At 35.6% G+C, this 16,155-nt stretch overlaps 1 protein-coding gene across 1 annotated transcript; it reads right to left on the bottom strand.

Moving 5' to 3' along the window:
* On the bottom strand, window positions 1–14,409 carry LOC127900948 (probable NADH dehydrogenase [ubiquinone] 1 alpha subcomplex subunit 12). Its single transcript, XM_052436455.1, has 3 exons — window positions 14,319–14,409; window positions 374–483; window positions 1–298 (listed from the first exon to the last, which is right to left on the bottom strand). Exons 1-3 carry the CDS (start codon window positions 14,407–14,409, stop codon window positions 140–142), a joined length of 360 nt encoding a protein of 119 aa, XP_052292415.1. The 3' UTR covers window positions 1–139.
* Between the last annotated feature and the right edge of the window lie 1,746 nt (window positions 14,410–16,155).

Below are 16,155 nucleotides of genomic sequence, written 5' to 3'. Positions count from 1 at the left end.
TGAAGTACAAGACATTTCATTAATGTGGTAAGAAAATGCAAAAATTATATTGCTCCAAACAAGTACAAGACATTTTATTAATGGAAATGGCAGCCAAAATCCAGATTTTGCAAGTTAACACGGGAAGTTGATGAAGAAATTACTCTTTCTTGGTGGGTTCCCATGGTTGGTACCTAGACCAGTCTCTCTGCTCTGGATTGAGGAAATGTCCTTTGGAATGATAGATAAACTCCTCACCCTCTCCCGATAAATTTTCCCTGTGCTCAAGTCCGTATCTCTTCGGTTTCAGCATCAGAAGCTGAAAGAAATGCATTATCATCAGTACACAAATTTGTTATTTGGTATCATCTGAATAAGTTAAAACAGAGCTTGCCTCATCTCCTGTGTGATCAGTCATGCAGTGCAGCCAACCCTGCCATTCCGGTGGCACCTGGGAAGCACTGTAGCGACTCTTCTCTGCATATTCAACCCACCTGTGTCTTCCTGTAAAAACGGGCCATAGGAAGTTAGAAGGTATATATATAAAAGTTAAAATATATAAGTGCACATCACATCCACAACATTCTTTTTTTTTTAATGGGAAACAAAGAAAATAGTATTAATAAGAACAATAATTACAAAATGTGAACAAAGAGTCCACAAAGAAAGAATCCCCCAAAAGATCACTGAGAGATCTATGCAGTTGAGAGCTAATCAAATGACAATATAAGTATAGGGTCTAAAAGACTGAAAGCTTTACAACAAAAACACAGAATTAAGCCAACACCTCTTCCCAGTTTTGATGAATGAAGAAGAAAGAAGAATCTTGAAAAGAGCTGCTAAGGCAATTTAGCTAGTGAGTTGTGACCTAATTATTGAATAAATATTTTACATTGACAACCTCCATAAAGGCTTCTAAAAGATCTCACAAAACTTAGGGGAGGCTTCTAAATTTCAGAAACTAAAAAGAGATTGCTGGTTGAAACATGAAAGTTTGTATCAGCCATATTTCTACTAAAATCACTAAATCCTGAGATAAGTTAATGACTATTGGTATTAATAAAACACAGAACAAGTTAAAGAACATTATCCCAAAGAAAATATGAAAAGAAAGATAAAATGGCTGCTTAGGTTGTCCAGATGTTCATTCAAGGAATCCTAACATTTTATGTAGGAAAACCAAGAAAGTACAGTATAAGATATACAAAGGCGATTTCCTTTTATGTGCCTCTCTCATTCATGGTGTGTCATTTGCACAAATACATGCAAAAGATAGGCAACCTCTTCCTTCTTTGTTGCACTGCTTCTAGTTTGTCAAATATATTAATTCAGGCAGCTAATCTTGAGTCGCTAGGCTAGAATTTGTAACTCTATATATATATATATATATATATGTGTGTGTGTGTGGAACAAATGAACAATTTTGGTAAAAAGGTGGAAGTATGCTGTTTTGCTACTTTTTTGGGTGATTTGTCAAGAACGAAACAGAAGAATTTTTAAAGTTTTGAGTCTGGAATATGTAACTGTTAACAGGATAAACTACATTTGCTAGCTTCTCTTTTGGTTGCCAGCAACAAAGGAATTTCAAGACACATCTTTCTTCTTTATAAATTTAAAATTAATAAGTAGTTTTAGACCAAGATAGATTTGTTGTCATTATTTTTGTTAGGTTTTTTCAACTTTGAGTGGGCTAGTTTGATTTTGGTTTCTTTTGACGTTCTGTCCAGGATGACTCTAGTTTCTGCGGGCAGTTGATTACTTTTTATAAAACCCGTACTATTTAAGTTCCATTCTTTTAAATAAAAATAAAAAGAATTTTTATAAATAATCAATACTGTTTGGGGGAAAAATAAGAAAGAGCGCAGAACACCACGTGTCGACGAATAAAATAACTTCAGTGTAATCCGAGGTACCCGACATAATTAGAAGTACCCCACAAGATTAGAGGTACCTGCCATGAATTGAGGTATCCCACATAACTCGAGGTACCCGGCAAATCAGATGCAAGAGAACTCTCCGAAAATATCAGCCGTGAGAAACGTCTCCATCTTTTAAAAGATATTATTCGATTTTGTCAGAATTAGGAATCAAGAACGTCGTACCAAAAGGGGGGACAGCCGCCTGCTACTTCTACCAAAAGTGAAGGACACTGTCCCAAGGATAGTGGTCTTCAGCCGCCTACCCGACAGCTACTGCAGAGGTACCTTGGACCACTCTCCAGCGCGCGCCACGTTCCCAAAGGATGAGATACGCCGCGAACATGCACATAACGGCCCAAAAATCATAAAAAGGTCAAAGGACATTAGCCAAAAAGGGTACGCCACGTGGCAGTTGAGGTACTCCATATATAAAGGTGCCTAAGTTTCATTCTCCATCAGTCTCTCACTCACCATTAACACTCACACTCCAAAAAATAAATTTTCTTCAACCTTAAACCCTAATTTACAGAGGGCTAGCTAGCTCTCTTTACCATAAAAGCTTAAGTTTGCTAACTTGAGCGTCGAAGTATGAATGTCGGGGTACCCCGGCTTCACCTCTATCCTCTATTTCACTGTTTTGCAGGCGTGAAGCTCATTTTGAAGGACACCTCTCTTAGTTTTGACCTTTCACCATTGTTACCACTCTCTCTCTCCTTCTCACCTCACCCAAATTTCAGATACATCGCACTGTACACAACAAACCAGTGAGGTACCCCATCTCCCCCAAAAATAAAAATTCATTGTTCTAAATAGGTTTGGCTTTTCCTACCCCAAAATCTATTGAAAACAATTGGCGCCGTCTGTGGGGAGGAGCGCAAAAAGCCTCTACCGTGGTTACCAAACTAGTTGTTGTGTGTACTCCAATACATGGCACCCGATGTACCTCCTGAAGGTTTAATGGCAGATCCTATAAGCATAGGAGATGACAACAATGGTGAAGGCAGTGTTCCCGCAAGAAAGGTAGCTCGTCTCAGCAAGGGCAAGGGTATCAAGTAATCGACAGGTATTCACCAAGATGAGGAACATATCTCTCACAAGCATTTTGAGGATCTTACCCATGCAATACTTAGGGCGGTTGGATTTCGGGCACTTGAAAGTTCACTTCTACCGGTTACACTAGATGCTCCACCACCTCAAACGAACCAACAAGCTATTGTCAGAAAAGAGGTACCCGAGGCCAGCAAGCCAAAACATGGGCCATCGGGTACCCGTTCTAATGGGCTCCCTAGACGAGCGTTCCACCGCCTCTTGCAATTCCCGCAGTAGCCAGGGTATGAGGTGTGCAAAACGTGCCCACGAGGATCTCCGTGAAAAGTTAAACGCCAAATGGGCTTCTCAAATGGCAGCGACACAATCGGGTACCCCGAGGATACCCCTTGAACTTGTGGAAAAAATGGAGAACCTGGAAGCCCAAGTGAAGCCCTCTTTGAGAAGCAAAACACCACAGCTGCTCCAACACCAATGACCTACCAATTGCAATTCACTATGGAGATCCGGACGGCAGCACTTCCCAAAGCGTTCACCATGCCTCAAGTACCCTAATACTCGGGTACTACTGATCCCTCGGAGCATGCTAAGCTATACCACGACCAAATACTTATCAAGGGTGTAGATGAGAATGTCATGTGTAGGATGTTTACACACACACTCACGGGCCTCGCAAAGTCATGGTTTCGGTCCTTGAAGGCGGGTAGCCTATCATATCTATACCAATTATTATCCGAATTTACTAAAGAGTTTTCCTATGTTTCCACTCAAGATAGGGTAGCCTCCAAACATGCCTTTATCAAGCAAGGGGAAGCCAAACCTTTGGCGGAGTATGTGAGCCGTTTCCACCAAGAGGTGTTGCGAACCGGAGCATTTGGAAATCAACACACACTAACCCATTTCGAGAAAAATTTACGGTTGGGCAAGTTATGGCGTTCCTTTCAAAAGAAGCACCCACTTTCGTATGAGGAAGCCCGTTCCCGGGCGTTGCAGTAAGTGGAAATAGATGAGAAATGTCATTTGAAGTGCCAAGAAAATAAAGTCGAGGTCACAAAGAATAAGAAGAAGGAGAAGTCGAAGAGGACGGAAGCCCCAATATCAAGGGTACCCCGAATACGGAGCCTTCCACGAGTTTGAAATATAAGTGTGCAACCCAAGAGGGGGGTGAATTGAAATTTTAAAAATTATCCTAGCAAATCCACACAACAAACAATCTAATGTTTTAATAAAAATTGAAAGCAATAAGTTCAATTAAAGTACAATAGTTAAAGAGCAAGTGAAGAGAAAGCAAACTCAAGGATTTTTACGTGGTTCGGCAATCCCCGCCTACGTCCACGCCTCCAAGCACACCGGGCTTGAGGATTTCACTATCCAAGCCTTTCCAAGGCTTTAAACGATTACAATTGACTTCAAGCTGTCAATGATTACAACAAGAGATTATATTTCCAATCTCGTCACCCCAAGTGTTTTTCACACTTGTACTCTCACAATTTGATGTGAAATAAAAAATACAACAATCAATCTCTCTTTAAGAGTGGATATACAAATTGAAGAACAAAGATGATTTAATGAATGATGATTCACAAAGTTGAAGCTCAATATATGTTGTGTGCACTTGTTCTTGCTTGCTTGGATTACCGAAAATGAATTGGTTTTAAGTTTATATAGTTTGAGCTAAAAAACTAGCCGTTATGCACATTTTGGTCGTAACCGGATTACCGGTTATGGACATCCGAACTTCCGCTTAATGTTACCGTTACAGCCACAATTTTAAATTTCTGAACATCCAAATTACCGCTTTGTCACATCCGGATTTCTGCTTATGCTCAGTAGCTTACTGCCTAACAACCGGATTTCCGTTTGTCCGAATCCGGATTTTCACTTTCAATTCGGATAGATTCTGCCAAAAATCCGGACTTCCGTTTGTCAGAATCCGGATAGTCGCTTGCTACAGTGACTGCTGCAGTGAACTATTTTCTAAAATTTTAGTTTGACCCCAAAACTTTATAAAACTATATTATGGCCCAAAACATTATGAAACTTTACAAATAGGTCCAATTTTAGAATTTATAAATAATGCTTTGTTAATCCTAAAACTTTTTGAAATTATGTTATAGCCCAAAATGCTATGATACTTTTCAAATAAGTCCTTCACCAAAATTTCAAGCAATACTTGTTTATTTCAAAGTTTTCAAAATTCTTTCAATTAAACCATAAACTTTGAAAAACAACCAATTTCATAAAATCATTTTTCCATTAAATATGAAACATTTATAATGTGAAAATAATGATTTATTTAAAAAGAATAAAAATAATTAATTTCACAAAATCATTTCTCCATTAAATATAAAACCTTTATAATGTAAAAATAATGATTTATTTAAAATGTATAAAAATAATTTGAGCTTAAAAGATTAATCATTCTTAATATTGTTTGTTATCATCAAAATCAATATTATGGAAACATATATGTTAACAATCTCCCCATTTTTTATGATGACAAACATTTCATGTATTTAAAGAATGTTTCCACAAAAATAATTTGAGCTTAAAAAATTTATCATTCTTAATCTTGTTTGTTATTATCAAAATCAACATTATGAAAATATATATGTTAACAATCTCCCCCTTTTTGATGATGACAAACATTTCATGTAGTTAAAGAATGATTCCACAAATTGCTCCCCCTAAATATAATCTTCTTTTACAATTTGCCAATTAGATAAATTAACAAATTTAAATACATGGATTTTTCTCCCCCTTCATCATCAAAAAGAAAACTTAATTGGCAAAGAAAAAGAGTAGTAAATTTTTATAAATTTAAAAACATGTATTATTCTCCCCTTTCATCATCAAAAAGAAAACTTAAAGGAAAAGAATAAAAAATAGCAAATTTGTTACCCATGTTGTCCAAGTGGAAATTTCAACACATTCTCCCCCTAACAACAAGCATCACCTCAAAATACAAGATTAGTAATATCACATCCAAATTATTATAGATCATGATAAAAGCCAACTCCATACACAAATCATCACACCAAAATATCATGAACCATTATTCCATTTATTACCAAATCAACAACTCATAACATAAAATTATCATAGAAAACACTCATGTAATCAAATCTTCATCATATCTCAAAATCATCAAAATCATCACCATAATCAAATATCAATTATCAAAAGAATACTCAAAGTGCATATTATTCTTCTCCTTTTGACAATATTGAAATGATATATTACTTTGTCTCTCCCTTTGGACAACAAAAAAGTTCAAAATGCATATTATCCAAAATCATATTATATGCTCCCCCTAAATATATGGCCAATTTAAAATTTTAACAAAAAAGATTTTATCCAAAAACATATTATATTTGTCCCCCCCTATCAATCATCAAAACCTCAAATCAAGCACATTAATTCAAAATTATCCAAAACATAAGTAAAGAACATAACATATAACTATATCAAATCCATATAATTCAAAATAGACATATAATACAAAATCATGGCAAACATCCATATAATAAAAAATAGTAAATGTTGGTGTGTTCAAATACAAGAATAAAGGATTTGAAGTGAAAAAGGATGAGATTGATGGATTTTGGAATGAAATCAAGTGAGGAGTAATCGGCTTTTAGTGAGAGAGAAAGAACCGGAATGCCGAATGAAGAAGGAAGATGAGTAGTGCCCATTTAACCGCGAAACCGGTTTGCTAAAGTGCAGCTCGAATCCGAAATTCCGAATTGACAGAACCGGAAATCCGGTTTTTTCCAACAAGCTTTCCTTGCGAATCCGGCTTTCCGGTTTTGCTAACCGGTAGTCCGATTTGAGGCAGAAAGTTGCCTCTTGAATTCGGTTTTCCGAATTTTAAGAACCGGTTATCTGGTTTTGAGGCAGAGAGAAGGCTTAGCAAATCCGATTTTCCAGATTGAAAATCCGGTTATCCAAATGTTGTCCCGAGAGCAACCAAAGCTAATCTGGTTTAGACTTGGAAAACCTTTTGTCTCTAATTGAATATTGGCTAGCTCTTATACTTGTATTACACTTACCATTTTATTTTTGGCTTTTAAAATTGATTAATTTTAAATCATTTTGAGATTTAAAACTTTTCAATAAGTCATTTAATACATGAGACATAAATGCATACAAGACCAAACATATGAAATCGTATCAAATAATGATGTTAATTTTATAAGTGAATGATGATATAACACAATTAACGACACAAGAATTCACACATACAATTCATTCATCATGTATATATTTTACACAATCACGAAACATAAAAGCATTCAAGGATTAATAATTCAAGCATATCATTTATTTATCAAGCTTAGGCAATACATAATCATCAAAATCAAACAAAGCTATCATGATGAGTTGACAAGCTATCATCTATATATATAACCATGCATCATGATAAAGCATTCAATGTTAAATACAATGATAATTCAATCATGTAAACATACAAGCATACTTTCACAAATTTAAGCTATTATCCATTTATCATGGTCCATTCAACAAAATTAATATGGCAAGAATTATTACCAAAACAATTAAATCATCTTGCCTCATCTTTTTCTCCTAGATCATGCTCAAATGATTATCCTCACAAGCTTCATCAAGGAATTCTCCACCATTCCTTGTTTGTGGTACCTACAAAAAATATTCAAGTTGTGTGCTTTGGTACCCAAATATTCTTGGGTCCTTGAGTGTTAGCAATGGTTCCTTTTGGAACCCAAATACACTTGACTCCATAATATACATTTCTCTTAATTGGACATCTAAAACTCATATGACCATTTCCATTACAATAATGACAAACGATCTTATGATCACTTGTGGAGGTAGCCTTAACAAAATAATTTTTATAATATTTTTGTTTCAAGTTAGGCTTATACCCAAGTCCTCCTTTCTCAAACACACATATTTGAGTGCTTAGTAATTTTTCTAAGTTCTTTTGACCACTTGTGAATTTTAACACAATGTCGTTGAGCTCATTACTCTTTTCTTAAGCACTTCATTTTCTTTCATCAACTCATCAACATGTGATTTTTCATGCTCATATGAAATACTTTATTTACCTTTAAATGATGCAATTCTATCATGCAACATTTTATTATCTAACTCTAGTCCTTTAATCTTTTCATTTAATGAATTATTGCATTTTTGTAAAGCATCCTTTTCATTTTTCAAGTCATCTACATATAATTCTAGATGCTCTTGTGAAGTGCTAGGTTTCTCATTTGATAATACAACTCTATCATGCAATGTTTTATTCTCTAATTCTAGGCATGTAATCTTTGCACTTAGAGATTCATTTTCATTTGTGAGCTTTACCATTTTCTTTTTAAGACATGCATTCTTTTTACCAATTTTTATCCAATTATCATGCAATTCTTTAAAAGCATCATATAATTCATCATAAGTAAAAATATCATTTACCTCATCAAGTTCATCATCTGATTCATCTCCAATTGCCATGAGAGCTAGATTTGTCATTTCTTGATGCTCTTCATCATCACTTGTTTCTTCATCGCTATCATCCCATGTGGCTACCATTGCTTTCTTCTTGAGTTTGTTGAGAAGAGGACATTCCGGTCGTATGTGTCCGGGCTTCTTGCATTTATAGCAAGTGATTGGCTCATTCTTCTCCTTCTTATTCTTGTAGCCTCTGAACTTTCTCTGCTCATTATTCTTCTTGTAAAATTTTCTGAATCTTCTAGCCAACTCCTCATCATCCATTTCGCTTTCCTCATCACTCTCACGTTTTGAGGCCTTGAGAGCAATGTTTTTATTCTTTTCCTTATGCCCTTTTTCAGCTGCCAAATCTTCTTCATATGAAATGAAAGAGCCAATTAAATTGTTAATAGGTAATACATTTAAATCCTTAGCTTCCTCAATGGCAGTCCTTTTCGGTCTCCATTCTTTAGGTAGTGACCTAAGGATTTTCTTGACTTTCTCGCTATAGGGAAAAAATTTTCCCTAGGGCTCCTAGAGTGTTCACTATGTCCGTAAATCTAGTATACATAGAATACACACTCTCATTTTGTTCCATTTGGAACAATTCATATTGCCGAGTGTACCTACTAATTTTAGACTCTTTCACTTGATTTGTGCCTTCATAAACAACTTCAAGTTTGTGCCAAATTTCATTAGCACTCTCACAACTAGATACTTTATGAAATTCTTTCTTATCTAATGTACAAAACAAGGCATTCATAGCTTTGGAATTTAGAGTAGCTTTTCTCTTTTCCAAATCATTCTATTCCCGTGAAGGTTTTGGAATATCTTCCCCGACTTCGTTTCTAGTTAAAGGCATAAATGGACCATCACAAACAATTTCCCAAATTTCATAATCTAAAGCTTGTAAATAAATTCTCATCCTAGTTTTCCAATATGGGTAGTCATTACCGTCAAAGAACGGTGGTCTAATTGTGGATTGTCCTTCTCTAAAGATTGAGTCATTATGGGTTGCCATGGATCTTTAACTCTAGACGGTTAAGTCTACACAAGAGCACCTCGCTCTGATACCAAATGAAATATAAGTGTGCAACCCAAGAGGGGGGGTGAATTGGAATTTTAAAAATTATCCTAGCAAATCCACACAACAAGCAATCTAATGTCTTAATAAAAATTGAAAGCCATAAGTTCAATTAAAGTACAATAATTAAAGAGCAAGGGAAGAGAAAGCAAACTCAAGGATTTTTACATGGTTCGGCAATTCCCGCCTACGTCCATGCCTCCAAGCACACCGGGCTTGAAGATTTCACTATCCAAGCCTTTCCAAGGCGTTAAACGATTACAATTGACTTCAAGGTGTCAATGAACTTTTACAACAAGAGATTATATCTCCAATCTCTTCACCCCAAGTGTTTCTCACACTTGTACTCTCACAATTTGATGTGAAATGAAAAATACAACAATCAATCTCTCTTTAAGAGTGGATATACAAATTGAAGAACACAGATGATTTAATGAATGATGATTCACGAAGTTGAAGCTCAATATATGTTGTGTGCACTTGTTCTTGCTTGCTTGGATTACCAAAAATGAATTGGTTTTGAGTTTATATAGTTTGAGCTAAAAAACTAGTCGTTATGCATATTTTGGTCGTAACCGGATTACCGGTTATGGACATCCGGACTTCCGTTTAATGTTACCATTACAGCCACAATTTTAAATTTCTGAACATCCAGATTGCCTCTTTGTCACATCCGAATTTCCGCTTATGCTCAGTAGCTTACTGCCTAACAACCGGATTTCCGTTTGTCCGGATCCGGATTTCCGCTTTCAATTTGGATAGATTCTACCTAAAATCCAGACTTCCGTTTGTCAGAATTCGGATAGTCGCTTGCTACAGTGACTGCTACAGTGAACTATTTTCTAAAATTTTAGTTTGACCCCAAAACTTTATAAAACTGTATTATGGCCCAAAACGTTATGAAACTTTACAAATAGGTCCAATTTTAGAATTTATAAGTAATGCTTTGTTAATCCTAAAACTTTTTTAAATTATGATATAGCCCAAAATGTTATGATACTTTTCAAATAAGTCCTTCACCAAAATTTCAAGCAATACTTGTTTATTTCAAAGTTTTCAAAATTCTTTCAATTAAACCATAAACTTTGAAAAACAACCCATTTCATAAAATCATTTTTCCATTAAATATGAAACATTTATAATGTGAAAATAATGATTTATTTAAAAAGAATAAAAACAATTAATTTCATAAAATCATTTTTCCATTAAATATAAAACCTTTATAATGTAAAAATAATGATTTATTTAAAATGTATAAAAATAATTTGAGCTTAAAAGATTAATCATTCTTAATCTTATTTGTTATCATCAAAATCAATATTATGGAAACATATATGTTAACAGGGTTACCCCGCGGGGACGAGTATTTAACACTCAGGGTATCTCACGGGTACCCCAACCTCTAAGATCGCCACCACCAGAGCAGCAAGAGCCACCACCGAGGCCTCGATGGTAGGGTACCCCATAACTAGTTACTCTAGAGTTATGCAGGGGTACCCTACGGAGACCAAATTAAGCCCAAATGTGAATTGGAGGCACCTTTGGATCCTTAAATACCCAAAGATGAAAAACGAGGTACCCCGGTTGAAGACTCGGTTTCAGTCTCGATTTGGGCCATTGATCCAATAAAGAAAAGTCATACTACTAGTATTGTTTATTATGATATAAGAGGGTATCTAGAGATCACCTTACTCTAGGGTACCCGAGGTACCTGACCTATCCCCAATCATGATAATCTACTTAACATAAGAGCCGCATTTATCATTATTTGTTCGCCATATTTGATTCTGAGCGAATAGTCGATCATGAGATTTCAATCATTTCTTATAAGGGTAGGCGAGCAGTCACCTTCATCTTTATTTATGTTGTCTATTTTATTTCACGCGAATGGCTGATCATGAGGTTTCGACCATCTCGCATAAGGGTAAGCGAGCAGCCACCTTTATCTCAATCTATATTGTCTATTTGATTCCATGCGAATGGTTGATCATGAGGTTTTCGACCATATCGCATAAGGGTAGGCGAGCAGTCACCTTTATCTTAATCTATGTTGTTTATTTGATTCCATGTGAATGGCGGATCATGAGATTTTCGACCATCTTGCATAAGGGTAGGCGAGCAGCCCACCTTTATTACTATTTTTCTTACATATTTGATGTAGAGTGAATGGTGGATCATGAGATTTTCCATCATCTCTCAAAAGGAATCACCATAAGTTTTGTGAAGATTTGCGGCAAACATTTATATGAAAATCGCCATACACTAATTAAGGGTACCTCCGAGGTACCCCACGCCAGAAAGTCACTCCTCAAATACACCAAGAGGAACCCTAAGAAAGCTTGAGATAAGCAACAAGCATATCCGGAGGAATCACAATATGTTTGATGAAATTGAGTTGTTCTGCCATGAATTAACCGCAACAAGCATGTCTAAGTAAACCACAATACACTGATAAGACAAGATTAACGGTACCCATAGTACTCAGGGTACCCTATGACAGAAAACCATTCCTCGTGTACACCAAGAGGAACTCTAAGAAATCCTGAGATAAGCAGCAAGCATATTTGAAGGAATAGTCATATGTTTGATAAAATTGGGTTATCCTGCCATGAAATAACGGATAGCTCAGGGGATATCCAAGCTTAAGGGTACCCGAGGTACCCCATACGCCTTGTCGGTAATGCCGAACAATGTTACATGGTAGGATGGTTATCTTCACCTTCATCATTTAGGATAAGGGGATCAACAAATGTGTTAGAAATAGCAGAAACACAAGCGTCGGTATCAGGGGTACTTTATGGCGACTACATCTGAGGTACCCTAGTTGATTTCCATGGGCTTTCAGGCCAAGATGTATGGGGAGCCCTGCTATTCTCAATTGCCTTCAAGATAGCCGGCTTATCTACCTAGTTCTCTTCTCTTGGCACCATCAGCCCCATATCAGCACTCCATTCCTCGGTCATGATGCGGTCAAAAGCATTGTCAACTATGTTCTTATGTCGAGGTACCAAGTCCTCAAGCTTAACTTAAAGCTCCTTAGGGTCTTCCACCTTATGGGTCTTCTCCTCTTAAACTTCATCAAAGTGTCCCCTCAAAGTCTTGTTCACTCCAGAGATCTTCCCTTCATGAGGGTACCCTTATAGGCGTCCTCTATTCAGCTGCCCATCGAGCTAAACTTCATATTGCCACATGTCGCTCCTACTTTTTATGTAAGTTTCTTTTGCCTCCAATACTTCTCGCCAAAAGAAACTATGGGGATGTTGTTTGGGGAAAAAATAAGAAAGATAACAGAACGCCACGTGTCGACGAATTGAATAACTTCAGTACAATCCGAGGTACCCCGCAAGATTAGAGGTACTTGCCATGATTTGAGGTACCCCTCATGATTAGAGGTGCTTGGCACTGTCAGAGATACCCCGCATAATTCTAGAGTAACTGGAGGTACCTCGTATAATTCGAGGTACCCAAAATGACTCCAGCACAATTCAAGGTACCCAGAATAACTCCAGCATAATTCAAGGTACCCAGAATAACTCCAACATAATTCAAGGTACTCGGAATAACTCAAGGTACCCAGCATGATTAGAGGTACCCTGCATAATTAGAGGTACCCCGCATGATTAGAGGTACTCGGCGTAATTAGAGGTACCCAGCGTAATTAGAGGTACCCCACATGATTAGAGGTACCCGACTTGATTAGAGGTACCCAGCACAATTTGAGGTACCCCACACAATCCGAGGTACCCGGCATGATTTAAGGTACATCGGACAAATAGAGGTACCCGACATGATACGAGATACCCTGCATAATCTGAGGTACCAGGCGTGATTTGAGGTACCCCGCACAATTAGAAGTACCCCACACAAATAGAGGTACCCCGCACAATTAGGGGTACTCCACATAAATTGAGGTACCCGGCAGATCAGATGTAAGAGAACTCTCCGAAAATATTAGCCATGAAAAACGTCTCCATCTCTTAAAGATATCATTCGATTTTGTCAGAATTAGGAATCAAGAACGTCGTGCCAAAAGGGGGGGATAGCCGCCTACTACCTCTGCCAAAAGTGAAGGACATTGTCCCAAGGACAGTAGTTCTCAGCCGCCTACCTCACAGCTACTGTAAAGGTACCCTGGACCACTCTTCAGAGCGCACCACGTTCCCAAAGGATGAGATACGCTGCAAACATGCACATAACAGCCCAAAAATTATAAAAAAGTAAAAGAACGTTAGCCAAAAACGGTACGCCACGTGGCAGCTGAGGTACTCCATATATAAAGGTGCCTATGTTTCATTCTCCATCAGGCTCTCACTCACCATTAATACTCACACTCCAAAAAATAGGTTTTCTTCAACCTTAAACCTTAATTTACAGAGGGCTAGCCAGCTCTCTTTGCCGTAAAAGCTTGAGTTTGCTAACTTGAGCGTCGGAGTGTGAACGCCGGGGTACCTCGTCTTCACCTCTAACCTCTATTTTACTGTTTTGCAAGCGTGAAGCTCATTTTGAAGGACACCTCTCTTGGTTTTGACCTTTCACCATTGTTACCACTCCCTCTCCCCTTCTCACCTCCCCCAAATTTCAGATACACCTCACCGCACACAACAAACTAGTGAGGTACCCCATCTCCCCCAAAAATACAAATTTATTGTTCTAAATAGGTTTGGCTTTTCCTACCCCAAAATCTGTTGAAAACAAATAGAAATTCACAAAATAACTAAAAGTAAAATATAGACGATGTAATTATTCAGTAGTAGTCTTTTAGCATCTTCAATTAATTATAATACAAATTTCGCATATTAAAACAGAGGAAGATTAAAATTACTTACCAAATTGCTTGTCAAGTTTCTGATAATACCTGTTACCAAATTTATCAACTCCAACAAGCGTTGCCCCTCTATTATGTATCTTGGTTTGCATGTATCAATCAAACAATTTGTAGCTCAAGATGCTAAAGATAAATGCTGATACAGATGTAAAACATGGAAACTAGTGATCAAGAAAGCAAATGCATAATAAAAAATTCTTCAACAACTGAAAAAATTCTTCAACAGACCTCAAATAAAAAATATGTAGTGCTAAATGATACATATATCGAGCAACACAAAGCGACATAGCATTAAAAATCATAATAAATCATATATACTTGATAAAATAAATGACAACAATACAACAAATAAGCTTATATTATAAAGTGTAATAATATAATTACAAACTTTTGTATAATTTTTTTTTGTACAAATATATATATATCTTGGTCCATAAGATTTTTTATTATTTTATATTTTTATTCAACTAATGAGTAAATGCCAAATTAGTTTGTGCAAGAGTTTGTGGCTGTATCATCACTTATAATAAATCATTAAAATTGTACCATAAAAATATTTATGAAATTCATTGTTAATTATTTAATAGAGAAGATGCAATATTTAAATGATTTGATGCAATGAAAAGAAAAAGAGAAGGCATGATTGTGAAGGAAATAGACCATGAAATTATGAAAATATTGCTAGTTGACACAATTTAAAAGTGATTTCTAACTCCTAAGTATTATAGTGTCTTGTTATATTATAGTTCGGTGAGTTCGAAGTTGATCCACGGAGAAAATATTTAATTTGTTTATTTTACTTTATCTAAAAAAAACTTGAACAACAATTTAATTTAAATGAAATTATGAAATTAAATTAGTTAGGGTTATGGATCCACTCTTAGTAGTAATTAAAATTTAATAAATTTTTTTTGCCATTTTTTTAGATTTATTGCCCAAAAGATTAATTATATAAATTATTATGATTTTCTCATTAATTTTATTATGAATTAAGTATTTATTGTGCCAAAATTTAATTTTCTAAAATAAGTCAAAATACTAATTTACCATACCTTATACTAAAATATTAAGAATTTATTGTGTCAAACTCCTTTATTTTTCTACAATAAATCAAAATTTCAAAATATAAAATATGTATAAAATTAAATAGAAAATAACTTAATTTATATAATTAAAAATAGAATTTGATTAAATCATATTTATTTCCTATGAGTTTCACATTACCCTAACTATTATTATTTAGCTAAGCATAATTGAAATAAAATTAATTATTAAAATTAAAATAACCATAATTAAAAGGAATAAAAACAACTAAAATTGAAAATAAAAGTAAATTTATTTATAAAAATAATTATGCAAAATATTAAAATAGACCTGAAAAATAAGATTACAGGGAAATTGAGAGAAGTTGAGAAGAAGAGAGATGCCCAAAATATAAAAATAAGGCTCTATTTATAGAAACATACATTGATAATCCAGTGTTTTATGGTCCATCATTAACTTTGTGCATGCGCTCTACACAACCATTAGATCAAGATTCAACAGCTGGTCAAACTTCAAAAGTCAACATTACATGTGGCATCTTGTGAAGTATCCAATTTGGTCAAAGAACGGTTGAGATTTGGCGGGTAATGGGTGGATCGGGTCGACCCGAATACAAAAGTTTGGATCCTACAACTTGCTTCACCGACCATTGCCACGTGGCACGATTGTGGCTATTGAATTATAAATGGTTGAGATTTAGTCAAAATTGCCAGATATTCAATGCACTAATATCTATCGTAAGCTCATTTCATCATCCAATCAGTACTCAATCAATAGATAAAATTAACTTTTTG

Source organism: Citrus sinensis, chromosome 3 (assembly GCF_022201045.2).
Source record: "Citrus sinensis cultivar Valencia sweet orange chromosome 3, DVS_A1.0, whole genome shotgun sequence".
Lineage (NCBI taxonomy): Eukaryota > Viridiplantae > Streptophyta > Magnoliopsida > Sapindales > Rutaceae > Citrus > Citrus sinensis.
Note: the sequence above shows the minus strand (reverse complement) of the source record. Positions and strands in the feature narration are given on the sequence as shown.